At 50.9% G+C, this 13,545-nt stretch overlaps 1 protein-coding gene across 11 annotated transcripts in view; it reads right to left on the bottom strand.

Annotated features, from left to right (window-relative positions):
- Positions 1-13,545, bottom strand: part of CADM1 (cell adhesion molecule 1) — a 124,035-nt gene that overhangs the window by 76,616 nt on the left and 33,874 nt on the right. For 3 of the 11 annotated variants that reach the window (XM_065652202.1, XM_065652204.1, XM_065652203.1), the window contains one exon: positions 880-959. The exons of the other annotated variants lie outside the window; for them this stretch is intronic. In XM_065652202.1, coding sequence (XP_065508274.1) covers positions 880-928 — 49 coding nt within the window. In that variant the 5' untranslated portion in view covers positions 929-959. The remainder of the gene's footprint in view (positions 1-879; positions 960-13,545) is intronic. 11 annotated transcript variants of the gene reach the window in all.

Consider the following 13,545-nt stretch of genomic DNA (forward strand, 5'->3'; position numbering starts at 1 on the left):
TCACACGAGTATTTCTGACTAAATGGGTCCTACTCACTACAGTAATTGATCTCGCTCCGTGCCCGATTTTCCCTTCTTCTCCCCAACAGCCTCTCCACACGCCTGGTGCCTCGTGAGACCAAACCACTGACCTTGAGCGGCACCCGCAACCAAATCCTGGGCCATTTCACTGGGTTCTTGGACAAAAAGGTACCGGAGCCTCTGGCACCCAGCGTGAGACGCTCCTGTTTTCCTGGGGATGCCCCGGCCGTGCCAAAGAGGACGGCCCCCCCGCAGGCAGGCGGCCGGGCAGGATGCGCCCCCTCCAAAACCAGCTATTTGCCAGCCCATGTTCTTTATTCACTAGAGACACCTTCCTCTTTGCATATCTGTTGCTATTAAAACTCCCCCTTCCAGCACATAATTCCCTCTACTCGCTTTTCTTATTAGATAAGACAGAAAGTATTCGGAGAATCTGATCAGAGAGATCTCATTTTCTCCAGGCACGCCTGTGCATTTAATCCTAGATTAAGCATTATTTAAAAACCCCTTCCTCTCTCCTACCTCATGCTCCCTTCCAACACCAAACTGGAGAACGCTCCCACGCCAAGGACTGAGCTGTGTTTAACCACCACTCTTCACAGAGCAACACCGGGGAACATAGCAGAGCAACTCGGGCACAGAAGTGACAGAACACACAGGGGTGCACTGGGGGCACAGGGGTGTTCACTGCAGGGCTGGGAGGGGAAGCGTCCGAGTCCTCTCCTCACCCAAACAGGCCGGTCCCGGCCAACCTCAAAACCTGGTGATGCATTTTTTCAGGTTGTTTCAATGGCTGTCCCCCCATCCTCGCTGTCCCCCCATCTCCCTGTCCTCGCTGTCCCCCAACACACATCTTACGATTTCCAGTGTCCGCGCTCGGCAGCTCCCCAGTGCAGAACGTCATCATGCAAATTTTGTGCCTGAACGCATTCACTTACCTAAAGAAAACGGGGAAAACACAAGATTAGCACAAACGTAGCAGCTTAGATACAAAAACCTGAAAAAGAAAAGTTTAATTCTGCGCGTTTACTCTGCAATACGGAACTGCAACACATCCAGCACGAGGTGCCGCAAGGGAACCGCGTGTGCAGCTTCTCCGGGACACACCGGGATGGTTTGACACCGAGACAGGGCACGGGGAGCAGCGACAGCCACGGGGGGACGGGTTTTGGTGGCGGGTGTTGACAGCCCTCCTGCTTCTCCCCTTTGCGAACTACGCAGCGAAAGCCTTCACCGAGCTTCTGCAGCCAAGTTCAGCCACTCCCATGGCTTAACCATCATGAGCCACACGCACAAAGAGATTAACACAAAATCAAGCAGATACAAGAAGCTGCCTGGGAAAAAAAGTTTCCTTAAATAGACTTCAAAGGCTGCATGTGTGCCGGTGAGCAAGAGGATGAATGGAAGTAGGACGACCCAAAAGCGACTGGACAGCAAGCCGAGGTTTATCACACTGTGATTACGCAGTTAATTGTTGCACGTTAATAGCACATCAGCCCGAAATTACAGCTTATTCACGTAAACCTAATCAAGGGAAACCGGCATATTTACATAAAAGTTGTAATGAAAAGTATAATGATTTCACTAACAAGACGTGGATAAGAATGCATATCTGTGACAAACACTTTGTGTCAAGAAGAATAGAAAACGATTTTCTTTCCTGAAGATTATTTCAGGCCCATTTAACACAATCTGTACCACTCCGTTGATGTGCAGTATCTTATACGCATCAAGTCATATCTGGATAATGTTCCTGACTTCAAATAAAATTTCATTACTATATTTAGTTATAGAATGGTTGGAAATGGTTGCATTGTTAAACTTAATAAAATTTGGAATTTGTGAAGTATTAGGCAATCCTCGGATTTCCTCCCTGCTGTTGGAACACTGCGGCGGTTCTGTCCCAGCCCCCTTGCGCTGCCGTTTACATTACAGCTTAATTCTCCCCCATAAAACAAGCAATTAAGAATAAGCACAACTGCCTTGGAGCTCCCGAGGCCAAAGATAAAAATAAATTGGCTTTTATAAATTCGCCTTTTTGCAATGGTAAAACAAAAAGCAGCGCTAATTATCAATAATTTGTCACCTCTAATTGAGGCCGCGGCGCTGCCGGGTGGGATGTGGATCCCGAGCGCGGGGCAGGTGAACTCGGGCTGCTTTCCTCTGCAGTTCTACCAAAGCCTCCACTCGGCGGAACTGCGAGTGATCTACAGGCCATTCCTCCCCTCCCCACCGCAGGAAAAAGCAGTTAGGCAGTCCTTGGATTTAAAAGGCTGATTACATATTATTCCATATGGAAAGCATCCTCAATTTCTCACTTCTTAAAACGTTATCTTCTTTGCAATTACAACCTCTGCGCATCTTGTCTCATCGCACCTACTCATTACCGAGCGTGGCTACTTAGGAACCGCATTACCGAGGTAAACAGAGAATTTCCGATAAGAGACTGAGGAATGAGCTTGCACTTTGTATTCAGGTATGTAATTTTGAAATCTCTATTGTAAAGGCAACAGCTGTACAGAACATCTGGAGAACTTGACTGTCTCAAAGCGCTTCCAGGACCGAGAGGAAACGTGCCAGTCTCTCCAATACGATTTCTAGGAGTTCAACAGCCCTTCTTTGCCCCCCTGGCAACGCGCGGTCAGACTCGGTCCTGGGTTCCTCGGCCCCCGGGATCTCAGGCTGAGCAGGAGGTCGCGAGGGGCGACGGGGCAAGGTCCCCAGGGCCCCGCTGCCGAGGGCTGGCGGCCGCGGGCAGGGGAGGCACCGCTGCGTTTCAGATCTGCAGGAGTACATCACCTGCGGAGAGTTTCAGTTTAACGTTATCTATTGCTCCACATGCCGTGCTGTTTAAACACCGTAGCTCTGGCATCTTCTGAGAACAGAGTCAAGCAATGAGCAGCATTTGCAGGGAACACCAGGGCTTGGGAGCGCTCTCAGTTACTGAAAAGCTGCAACAGTAGAGAAGTAAAAAATCCTTTCCAGATCCACATCTTTGGGCAGTCCTTGCCCATCTCCCCATTAATGCCCAGCAACAAAGAGGTGTGAAACAATACAAAGCATTCCTGCTTTTGCCGAACAACATAACGGAGCCTTGCGAGGCTGTGAATGCGGAACCAGGACCCTCCGACAGTCTCCTGCGTCTGTGTTGTGCCCGTTACCTGTTACGAAACTGTGCATATAATCTAACCGTTACTTCATCAAGGAAGAATTTAAACATGACATACCAGTAATTAAACTACAGGAGAGCCTGGCTAATTCACATCAATGATTAAGAGCCACTGCAGACTAGCAAATTTTACAAGCGAGTGAACATGCAATAAAAATCTCGCTCATTTATTTTGACAAGTGTCACTTCACATTAAAGGTACGCTCCACCATGAACTCCAGCCGCTGAGCACAACTCTATTCCCAACCTGGCACCTCATCAAGTCCCACACTCAGCAAAACACGTCGCCATGTGCTCCACGTGAACCAGGAGAGCGGGGGAGACGCGCAGGACGGCACCGAGGACGGGACCCCGTGCACAGAGACACCGCCTTGTGTTCCAGCCCTGCAGCCCGGACACAAACGTATGGAGCACGCACTGCCCGCGGGCCGGGAAGGGCACCCGCACCGCTCCGTGTCCCCCCGCCCCGGGAAACGCTCTGCTCACCAACTCTGCTCACCCACTGACACGGCTGCAGCAAACAAAGAGGTAGTTGGTCCAACCTGCTGTTTACAGCTCCCGACCAGAAAGATGACCGTGTTTCTGCAGAGCATAATCAATAGCAAAATTTCTAATCTTCCAGATGACACATCCCTGCTGCTCTTTTTTCCTTGTCCGTTTGCCGTCTTAGGGTCAAATCCAGACCCAAACCTACTGAAACCCCCTTGGGCGTACCCTAGGGAGCAAACCTGCAAGCCAAAACACAAGAGCTTCACAGAAACGCTCCAATCCTTCTTGACTTAGGAAGCGTGTGGTCTGTTTTCCTTAACGTTGTATTTCCTACCTCCGAGTTATTTCCTCTGAAGCCGCTAATCCGATGAGCAATGCTCTCGCCTGCCGGTGTGGCAGCACTAACTACCTGGTTCAGGACGATGCCGGAGTCGCAGCCGGGAACGCGTGGTCGTCCAAGCCGCCTCCAGAGCCACCCAGAGCCAGGAGCTCGGCAGCCCACGGCAGCCTGGCCGCCTCCACGGGCCCCTCGCGGCGGTTCTTAGCGATCTGACACTTAGAGATAACCGTCAGTGATTCACTTTCTTTATTATTTACGCACTCTCCTCGCAGCCTGCCGTGCCCTCCCCCGGCAGCGGGAGCTCCCTGGGTTCGTGTTCTGGCGGTTGGGAGCGCGCGTGGGAGGCGGCGCGGGCTGGCGCGGCTGCGCTGCACGATGCTCCTGCTCAGCCAAAACACGAGGGGCCGGGAGCCAAGAAACGCGGCCGTCACCGTGACAGCAGATGGGGGGCACAGACACATTATTGAAGCTGACACAGAAACGTTGCCAACAGCGAGGCCTGCATCCTGGTATTTTTTTATTTTGTACTTTAGGAAGGAGTCTCCAGCCTCCAGAGACAAGCCTGCTGCCCCAACACACACCCGCGAGCGCAGCCTCCGAGCACACCTTCGCATTCCTCGCACCAAACCTCTCAAACGCCAGGAGCAGAGCTTCAAAAAGCCAATTCAGTCTCACCGAAACAACTCGTCCTATGCTGCTGCCTGAACAAATTGTATGGCTTTCCATCAAGCACTTTCATACCCATGTACTCGACAACTTCAGAGATCGTTTAAAAAGAAATATGTTACAGGAGCCCTGCCAACCACAAAAAGGTCTTGTGACTCAAAAAGATCAAATCTGATAGAAAAAAAAAATACTTAAACATTTTTCCACAAGCCATTTGAAGTCAACAGTTCAAAAATTAATATTTTTACATGCCTGCTCACAGGCAGATGCCCCGAGGTGATTCTCTCAGCCTCTCTATCCGCAGCTATCTTCTTGTAACACTTTGCCTTCCTTGCAGTCTGCAACCAGGCAATTAACTTCAAAATTTAGCTACAGGCATTGGCTGCTTTGACAACAAACAGCAAGGCTTTGAGAGGCAGACATCAGTGAGCCGGGCAGGGAGAAGACGCGTTCACCAAGGCGCTCACAGGTAAATCTCCTCCCTGCGCTCCCCGCTACAGCCCCGGTCCCTCCAGGAGCCCAGCGCTCCAGGTCCTGAGCACCCTGCAGCATCAGTATCTTCACCAGGACACAACTCCTCGCCCCGCCTGGTTGTACGTGTGTACGGAACGACGCGGTTACAGACGTATAAAACATGCAGGAGCCGATGTCCTTTCGTATGACAAATCCCCGGCTGCCCCATTTTGCACTTTCTGTTTGTAGGGTACGTGATAACACTAAGTCTTGCAAAATATTCCAAGTTGTTTTCAAAGGGGTGAAATGAAAATAGAGGCAGTCACCAAGAGACTTAAGCCTGAGATCTGCCAGAGGAAAATAATAATTAAAAAAAAGGATTAACCATCTTTGTTGGCAATTCAAGAAAATTAGTAACTGAAAAAACAGGATCTCATTTTCAGCCTTTAACCCAAGAGGAATAAAAATGTGCTTCTTTTGCAGCATTTCCATCGCTCTGTCCACCCAAAGCAGCCTCGTGTATAAACAGCCTGCAGCTGGGACCAAGGGCTAATTCTGACCGTACCTTTCCTGAGCCCCCAGCCTGCTCCAGCACAGCCCCAGAGGAACCTGCACCCGAGGCGGGTTCACCGCGCTGCTCTCCGGGATTTCTGCTGCCCGCACGACCGGGGCCGCTGCCGGCCCTTCCACCGCCACGGCGCCAAAGTTTTGTCTCGCTCCGGGCTGCCCATGAATTGCAAATGTTGGGGTTGCCACAGAAACTCCACGGGCTGCCACGCGGCCGTCAGGCAGCATCACGCTCATCTTTTCCATCTTGTTTGCTTTGCATCAGAGCACTTTAAAGTCCCTGTGGCATTGGTGCTCCGCAGAACGGTTCCCTCCGCGCAGTTATTCTTGTGCAGTGTCCAAGCCGCAGTGATTAATCATTCCTGCTTCCTCGGCTGACATATCGAGGTGGGGAAACGACATCCTAAATGAGCAGAGCTGATTACCTGGGAAAGCAATTCTTCAAGATAGCACAGCTAACTAATAGCTCCATCTGCTACAAAAACACCTTCCTGAGCCCCAAAGTGGTGTCAGGATACAGCTCACAATTGCCTCGCACCTGCCAAATCTGGAATGGTTTGTCACAGAGATGTGGGAGCACGGCCCGTCCCTCCGTGTCGCCCCGGGAATCTCGGTCAGCCCTGAGGTGACTGCTGACCCAGGAGCCGAACGTGAGACCTGCACTGAAAAATAACTCCATATTAGAGGTTTAGCCAGAAAAGGCCTTTTGTCTCCTCTCACGTGTCCCCGATCCCAGGCAGGCTGAGGAGGAACCATCCGTGACGTGGGACGGGGAACAAGCCTCTGCCTGGCCAGACCGCGCTGGGCCCCAGACACCAGCTTGGCACGGCCCCCCAAGCCCGGCAGCACGGCCCCCCGAGCCCGCCGGCACGGCCCCCCGAGCCCGCCGGCACGGCGCGTGCACCTCGCTCGGTAAAAATTAATCTTACATTCGGGAGCTCCAGTTCCATATACCCGCAATCGGAGGAAGAGCCACCAGGAATAAGTCACGGGGAGGACAAATGTATATTACAGACTTCTGTGGTCAATTAAAAACACGTTGTTACCAATTCTATCCAAGACGCAATAACTTCTTTACAGATTCGGAACTGGCACAGATATTAAAGCAGCAGATGAACAAATCCAGTTTTCAGTGGCAGCGGCCGGAGCTGCTGCTGGACCCATGGACCCTCTCCACATCTATTTCATTTCCTTTTATAAGTTTGTTGATACTTAATCTCACAACTTCGTTGCAACTGAGACAATTTCACACCCTGGCAGCACTTTCACTCTCAGTGCGCTATAAACAACAGGTCCCTCCGGACTCATCGAGCATCTCCCCGGATCTTCCCCAGGATCAGCTCTGGGGCTCCTGCTCCTGCTCCCCCAGCAGAGCCAGGTCACCTGGGCTCTTCATAAAGGCCAAGCTTAACAGAGCTCAGCACAGCACCACAGGAGAGCTGAACAAAGATCTGCAGATCTTTTCTGTACCCACATTCATCCACTTATTCAAGGCCCCTGGAAAAAGCCTTGCCATACATTAAGCTGGAGGTTCGATTATTGAGGTAGGCAAACACCAGATTCCCCAAGGAGACGCAGCTATTCCCATTTTAACAACAGGGTTTTCAGTTTGGGTTTGCTTTGCCCTTTTTTTAGGTTATTAGGAGAAGAATTCGAGGGAGAAAACCATTACGCAACAAGCTGGTCCTGGAAAGCCAGGTGTAGAGGCTTCATCTGGCTAACACACTGAATTCTGCCATGAGACAATCCTGGGTAAAACAGGCGAGCTGTATTTAACAGCAGATCCTGGCGCAGTCTCGCCAAAGCCACCGGAACCGAGGACACCTGAGCACTTTTCGCAGTGATTCCGACAGCCGCGTCCATCACCCGTCAGCAGCAACGGCTGCAAATCGGGAGCGCCCAAGTGATTTGCTGGCTGTGCCTTATTTATTGCATTTGCAAAATAAGTAAATTACCATGGTATCGAGTTGAATGATGGAAGTTCAATCGCTGAAGAAATTAGCCCATTAAAAGGAGAACCGCAAGACCACAATCTCGGATTTGCTTGGAGTGCACTTCCAACCTGATTTAATAACCTCTTTGTGCGAGTCGCTCCCTTTCAAATAAGAAGCAAAGGGCTGTGAGCTTCTGTAATTAATACAGGGAAACTGCACAGGCAAAAGCATTCTCCTAAAATTACTTTGCTTCTATCTAAACAAATCTGTTGTGTTTCCCTCTGCCTTGGAAGGTGGGAGAAAAATGCCTCAGGAGCAGAGATTTCATAACTTCATTCAAAAGTCACCATTCATGTGTTGTGCTGTTGACAGCTAATTAAGTTCTCCCGAGGTAAAAGAAATGTAATGTTTTAAAGTTGCTTTCTTGTTGTAAAAATCTTGACTGATACTTCACTTACGCATTATTAATCAAGGAAAAACAATTAAACGGGGTATTTGTGCTTAAGCTAGAACCCCAGCACCTTCTGCAGCCTGTAAGTGGGTCAGTAACCAGGTTTAACTGTGCTCAGTGCTGGTCCTTGGCGCTGACACTATCGCCCTGGACACACGTCCTTACTCTGCAGCCTGGGTGACCAGACCGTCAGCTCCACTTTGCTCTGCAAGGGCCAGAGCTGAGCCAGCAAGACGGGGCCGTCGGGACCCGCGGGCGGGGCTTTTACCTGCTAAAACCTGCGGTTCGCACAGGGCCCGTGCGGAACGGGGCTTCTGAGCCATGCTTCAGCGGCCCCGAGAGAGAGCCCGGGATCTGTGCTGGTCCGGAGGAAAATGGTGAAACCTTCCCGCAGTCGCCTCCACAAAGGGCATCTCCGAACACAAACAGCCAGACAGGGCGTTTCCAGCCACTTCCAAACCAAATGAAGTTCTGGTCCCACAAGTTCTCCTCAATAAACATCTCAATTTAGAGCAATCTGGAGAGGTTCGTTTATTCCTTCATATTCCTATGACCAACACTATTTCATGCGTAATGCACGAGGCAGCTACCACAACAGCTGATACCTATTACCAGATAGATCCAAGTAGATTAAACTAAAGTAATGATTCGAGCAAATAAACATTTCAAGCCAAAATTACTGGACACCTGAAAGCAGCCTTCAAAGCATCATTTATCACTTAGATCTGCTGGGCTGGTTTTAAAAACGTACACAGGGAGGAGAAAATATATTGAGCCGCATCTCACTATAAAAACCCCCAGAGCATTATCACAACAGCACGTCCACAGCAGTTACTGCAGCAAAGTGCCTTTCCTTCACCTCCGGCAAATGCGTGCAGCCGATATTTCAACAATAAGCACACGTTCCTCCCCATGGCACAGACGCACAGATGCACTGGGAGTGGAGCCAGCAGCCCAAACGCCGCTCTCGGCAGCTCATCGAGGCACCGATGGTGCCCGGCCTGGCTAAACCCCCGTTAGGGCTTAGCTGGTCCGGGCTGCTGATCCTCCTCCCGCTGCGCCGGGAACCGCGCGCCAGAAACCAGCCCGGTGCGGGATGCTGGGACCGAGGGCAGGGCTTTGCAGAGCGCTGCACCATGGAAAAGCTTCTGCAAACAAAAATAAATGTGTTTACTTTCCCAAACCCAGAGAACTTCATGTCCTCTTTGCGGCGAGTTACGCAAAGATGGTTTTCGCATGAACCAGCCAAATGGAGTTTGAGGTTTGTGGGTTGCGCGGCAGGAGGTGTTTTTGGTGAGCTGGTGGAAGCGATTGGGCTGCAGGTTGGTTTTGAAGTTCTCCGATTTGCTCAGATTTCCCCTGAAGTGACCTACAAAAGCAAAGGGGAGAGAGAAGAACTCGTGCTTATTTTCTCTAGTTTACTGCTGTCAAAGGCACCTTAAAAGCTTTCAGAGATATTTTTCCTCTCGCTTTCTTTGCCCGTGTTGTAAATTCAGGTCATGCCTGCATTTGAAGATTATCAAAAGGCAAACTGGAGAGAGCGTCTTCTCTCCAAAAGCAGCAGAGGCTGCGCTTTGATGTGCTGGGGGCCCCACGGCAGCGTCACCACCAGGAGCGGCCGTTGTCCCCGCTCCGCTCCAACACCACAAACCCCAGAGCTCATCTGTCTTTTAACTGGGGAAGAACCACAGGACTGCCAGAACCTGTCCAAAAATGAAGCCTCCTGCGAGGATCAGAAGAACAGAAGACATCGCTACAGGCTCAGCGCATTAAGTGCACAACGCTGGGAACGCCCGGGACAGAGCGGGTCTGGAGGGGTCTGGCATTCCTGGCATTCCAGCTGCAAATCCCAGATAACAGCCCCCAAAAATCGAATCACGGACAGCCCTAAACGAGCCCGAACTCCCCTCGTCTCTGACGAGCTGCTGGGAACTTGTGTCTTCTGCTGTGAGCTGGGCACTGAGGATGGGGGATTCTTTACCCTGAAACACTCCATTATTTTAATAGGATTACGTCTGAGATTGACAGTGTTTGGAACAGTCCCTTGAATTGATGAGCCTGCCAACACTCCAGATAAGTAATTTGAAAGCAAAGATCTCTTCAGTTTAAGTAAATAACTGGCAGAGAGTCAGTTCCCACCCTCCACGGTTTTAGGCACAACACTAAGTTTTGGGGATGAGTTCCCAGCCTCAGCAGTAAAACACTTAACACGGCCTTACACGTCTAACCTTTCCTATAGATTTCTCCTAATGAGCCTTCTGCCTGTTGTTATAGACACACAAACACAAGGGCAGAGGGGCTAAAAAATGCCTCCCCCAAAACCAGCGCCACTTGCATCAGGCACACGCGGCGTGGGTTATTTACCAAGCGGGGAGGGAATTAATACAAAAAAGCCATAACCGCTATTTACATAGAGCCCGACAAACCCAAAGCCCTGTGCAAACAGGAATCCTTCCCAGCGCTCCGAGGAAGGGCAGAGCTCCCCTGGCTGCACAGCAAAGACGTCTCTGACAGCTCCCGGCCAGGGTCTGCATCACCTCCCAGGCACCAGTCCTGTCCTCTCCCAGCTCCTCCAGCTCCCCAGCCGCCCTCTAGCACACACACTTGCTGAATAACGGCATCAGGGCTGCCAAGGGCTCCCAAAGCCTTTTCTGAGCTTTTTCCCTTGAAATTCAGCTTCCTGGCACCCCAGGTCGCGAGATACAACTGAGATAGGGGAAAAGCCGCCACCCCTTGCAAAGGCTGCGGCACTTCTGAAAAGGCAATTTAATGCTCGCTTTGTGTTCAAGCTGGGAGAACCAAACAGAGGCGAAGAAACGTGTACAGGCATTATCACGCTGGCCAGCAACCAAAAAGGTAATTAAAAACCTCCCCCCGAACAGGTGGTCAACAAAAACCGCTATTAATGCCTTGGATTGCCAAGCAAATGTCTCTGAGCACGCGTGCTGTCGCGGCAGGTCCCTGGGATCTGAGCATGTTTCTGTGCCCCGACGTCTGGCCCATGACAAAACCGATGGATCCACAGGTCCCGGCGCGGCTGGAGGTGCCGGACGGGGACGATGCGCCCGTGGGTCTCGTGGTGCCGCCACGGAGCCAAAGCTTGTGCTACCGCCGAGCCCAGAAACCGAGGCGGTCAGAGCCGTTTTCAGCAGAGAACGCGCGGTCCCCAAAGAAAAGCAGGGGACAAGTGAGCTGAGCAGGGTCAGAGCTGCTGGCCAAGATAAAAGAAACACCAGTCCCAGTCAGAGTCTGCGGGCACGGAGCAATCGGCGCTGATTTACAGCAAAGCCGGTGCCATTACAGCGCTCGAGCTTTTAAGGAAGAGCTCTATTAAAAGATTGCTTTTAGCATGAAATGTAACCAGAGAGACATTTTTTCTTGTCGAGGGTGGCAAATTGTCCACATCATTTTAGGCCTCTGTAGTCAACATCCTAAAAATATATACTACTTCAGCAAATCGCATTATCCTGAACGGTATTTGCCGAGTTCTCTTGCCTCCCTGGCTGCGGAGGGTGCAAGGAAAAGGCGCCGTAGCCAGGTCAGCATCGCTGCCGCTCGTGTCCTCAAATCCCATCCCACGATTTCACAGCACGCCCCTCTGCAGCAGGAACGTTTAAACCTGGAACGTTTAAACCCAGAACGTTTAAACCCAACAGTCGGGAAAGGGAACAATACGAAAGCCGTGAGGACAGCTGAGCACACGCACGGGCCGCCGGGGAGCGCTTGGGATCCCGGGACGTGGACGGTTTCAAAGCCAAATCAGAAATTACCTAACACGTCTGATCCTACCTCAGGAAAACAGACAATCTCTTCCAGCTCCCTTTCTGTTACCTCAGGTGCTTATACCAGGAAGAATTTCATCTGTTCAGATGGATTTTTTTAAAATGAAGTGTACTTTACTCCAAAAATGCCACCTTTGAAGCCTGCCCGGTTTTAAAAGCTGGTTTATAACTGATATTCACCTCGCAAGCGCTTTGACCATTTTTCCTGCCATTTTTCAAGGGCCAGCGCGTCGGCACCTTCCACGCGATGGTATCAACAGCGCTGCTTCTTAACACGCGCTAAGCTAAATTCGATGCACTGAAATAAACCTGCAAGATACCTTTATTGAAAAGTGCATATATTTTAATAATCCTCCTACAACTTCATGCCAGGGCTTCCTCTTAAATAGTAATTTCAGCAGCTTCAGGTATTGTAGATACAATAATCCTGAACCTAGAACTGCAAAGAGTAACAGTGGGACTAGAAAACAGAATCAGGTGTGAACTTCTCCACTGCAAAACATTGAAATAATGCAGCCTGCAATGAAATGCAGTTTCCCATTCATTCCAATGCCACTACACAGAGAAATACCCTTGTTTATTTTGGAGTGGGTTTTACTCCCCCCCAGTTTACCCATCCGTTTATCGTTCACGCAGAATGTTGCTACCACAGCATCAGGTTTAAGGGATGCCAAGAGGACGAGGTTATTGCCCCCACAAACCATCTGCCCCTTCCCCACAGCTGGGACAGCGGCCCCAGGAGAAGAGAACGCGGAGCTTGGTCAGCGTGTCCCGCGGTGACCCAGCTGCCCCCGAAGGACCTGCACAAACGTCACCTCATCCGCAATGCATGCAATTGGAAATAACCTTAAAGACGTGGAAATCCCACATCACCAGATCATGTAACACAGGGGACGAGAACGCTTAGAACCAAACACTTGGGTGAATATTAGAGCATCCTGAAGTGATGATTGTTATTGCTTTCTAAGGAAAACACTGAGAGCAACTGGCAAAGGCTGATAATGCTTAAGCCTGTGTATGGTATCAATGCTCCCAGTGAAACGAGGCTGTGCCAGGCTCTAAATCACTGCTGTGCTGCAGAAACTGCTGCTCTGCCAAACCGCGCAAAGCAGCGCACGCAGCCCTAAGGCGATGGGCACCACGGGCAGAGCGAGGCACGCGATGCTGCTGCCCCTCGCACCCCCGCCTGGGGACGGTCCGAAATCCCGCACTCAAAGCATTAGACACCACTGCCCAAGGGATGGAACACCGGAGCATCTGCCTATTCCTCTTCACTGGCCCCACATCCCACCTGAAAATGGGTCCTGGAGCGACATTTCAGAAGGCATCAAAATAGTATCTCAAACTTGATGTCATTTCACGGTTTTACCATGTCCCTTCTCTCACCCCTCTTGCGGTCAACGGGGTAAAATTCAATTTTTTAAAGCAGAACAAGCTTCTCCAGAGCCCACTGCTCCACCCACACCAGTACCAACCCGTATCTCAGCAAGCGTTCCCAAGCTGGAGTCCTGTTCAATGGTTCAACGTGGGGTGGGGAACTTCGTCCTGTACCTTCCTTCCCTGACCCCGCGGCGATGCCAGAAAACACGAGTCTTTCCTTTTTCCTGCCAAACGAATTCCCGGAGACTTTCCCGGGCCAGCCTCGTTATCCGAACAAGTGATTTACGGCTGTA

The sequence above is a fragment of the Caloenas nicobarica genome, chromosome 26 (genome assembly GCF_036013445.1).
Source record: "Caloenas nicobarica isolate bCalNic1 chromosome 26, bCalNic1.hap1, whole genome shotgun sequence".
NCBI lineage: Eukaryota > Metazoa > Chordata > Aves > Columbiformes > Columbidae > Caloenas > Caloenas nicobarica.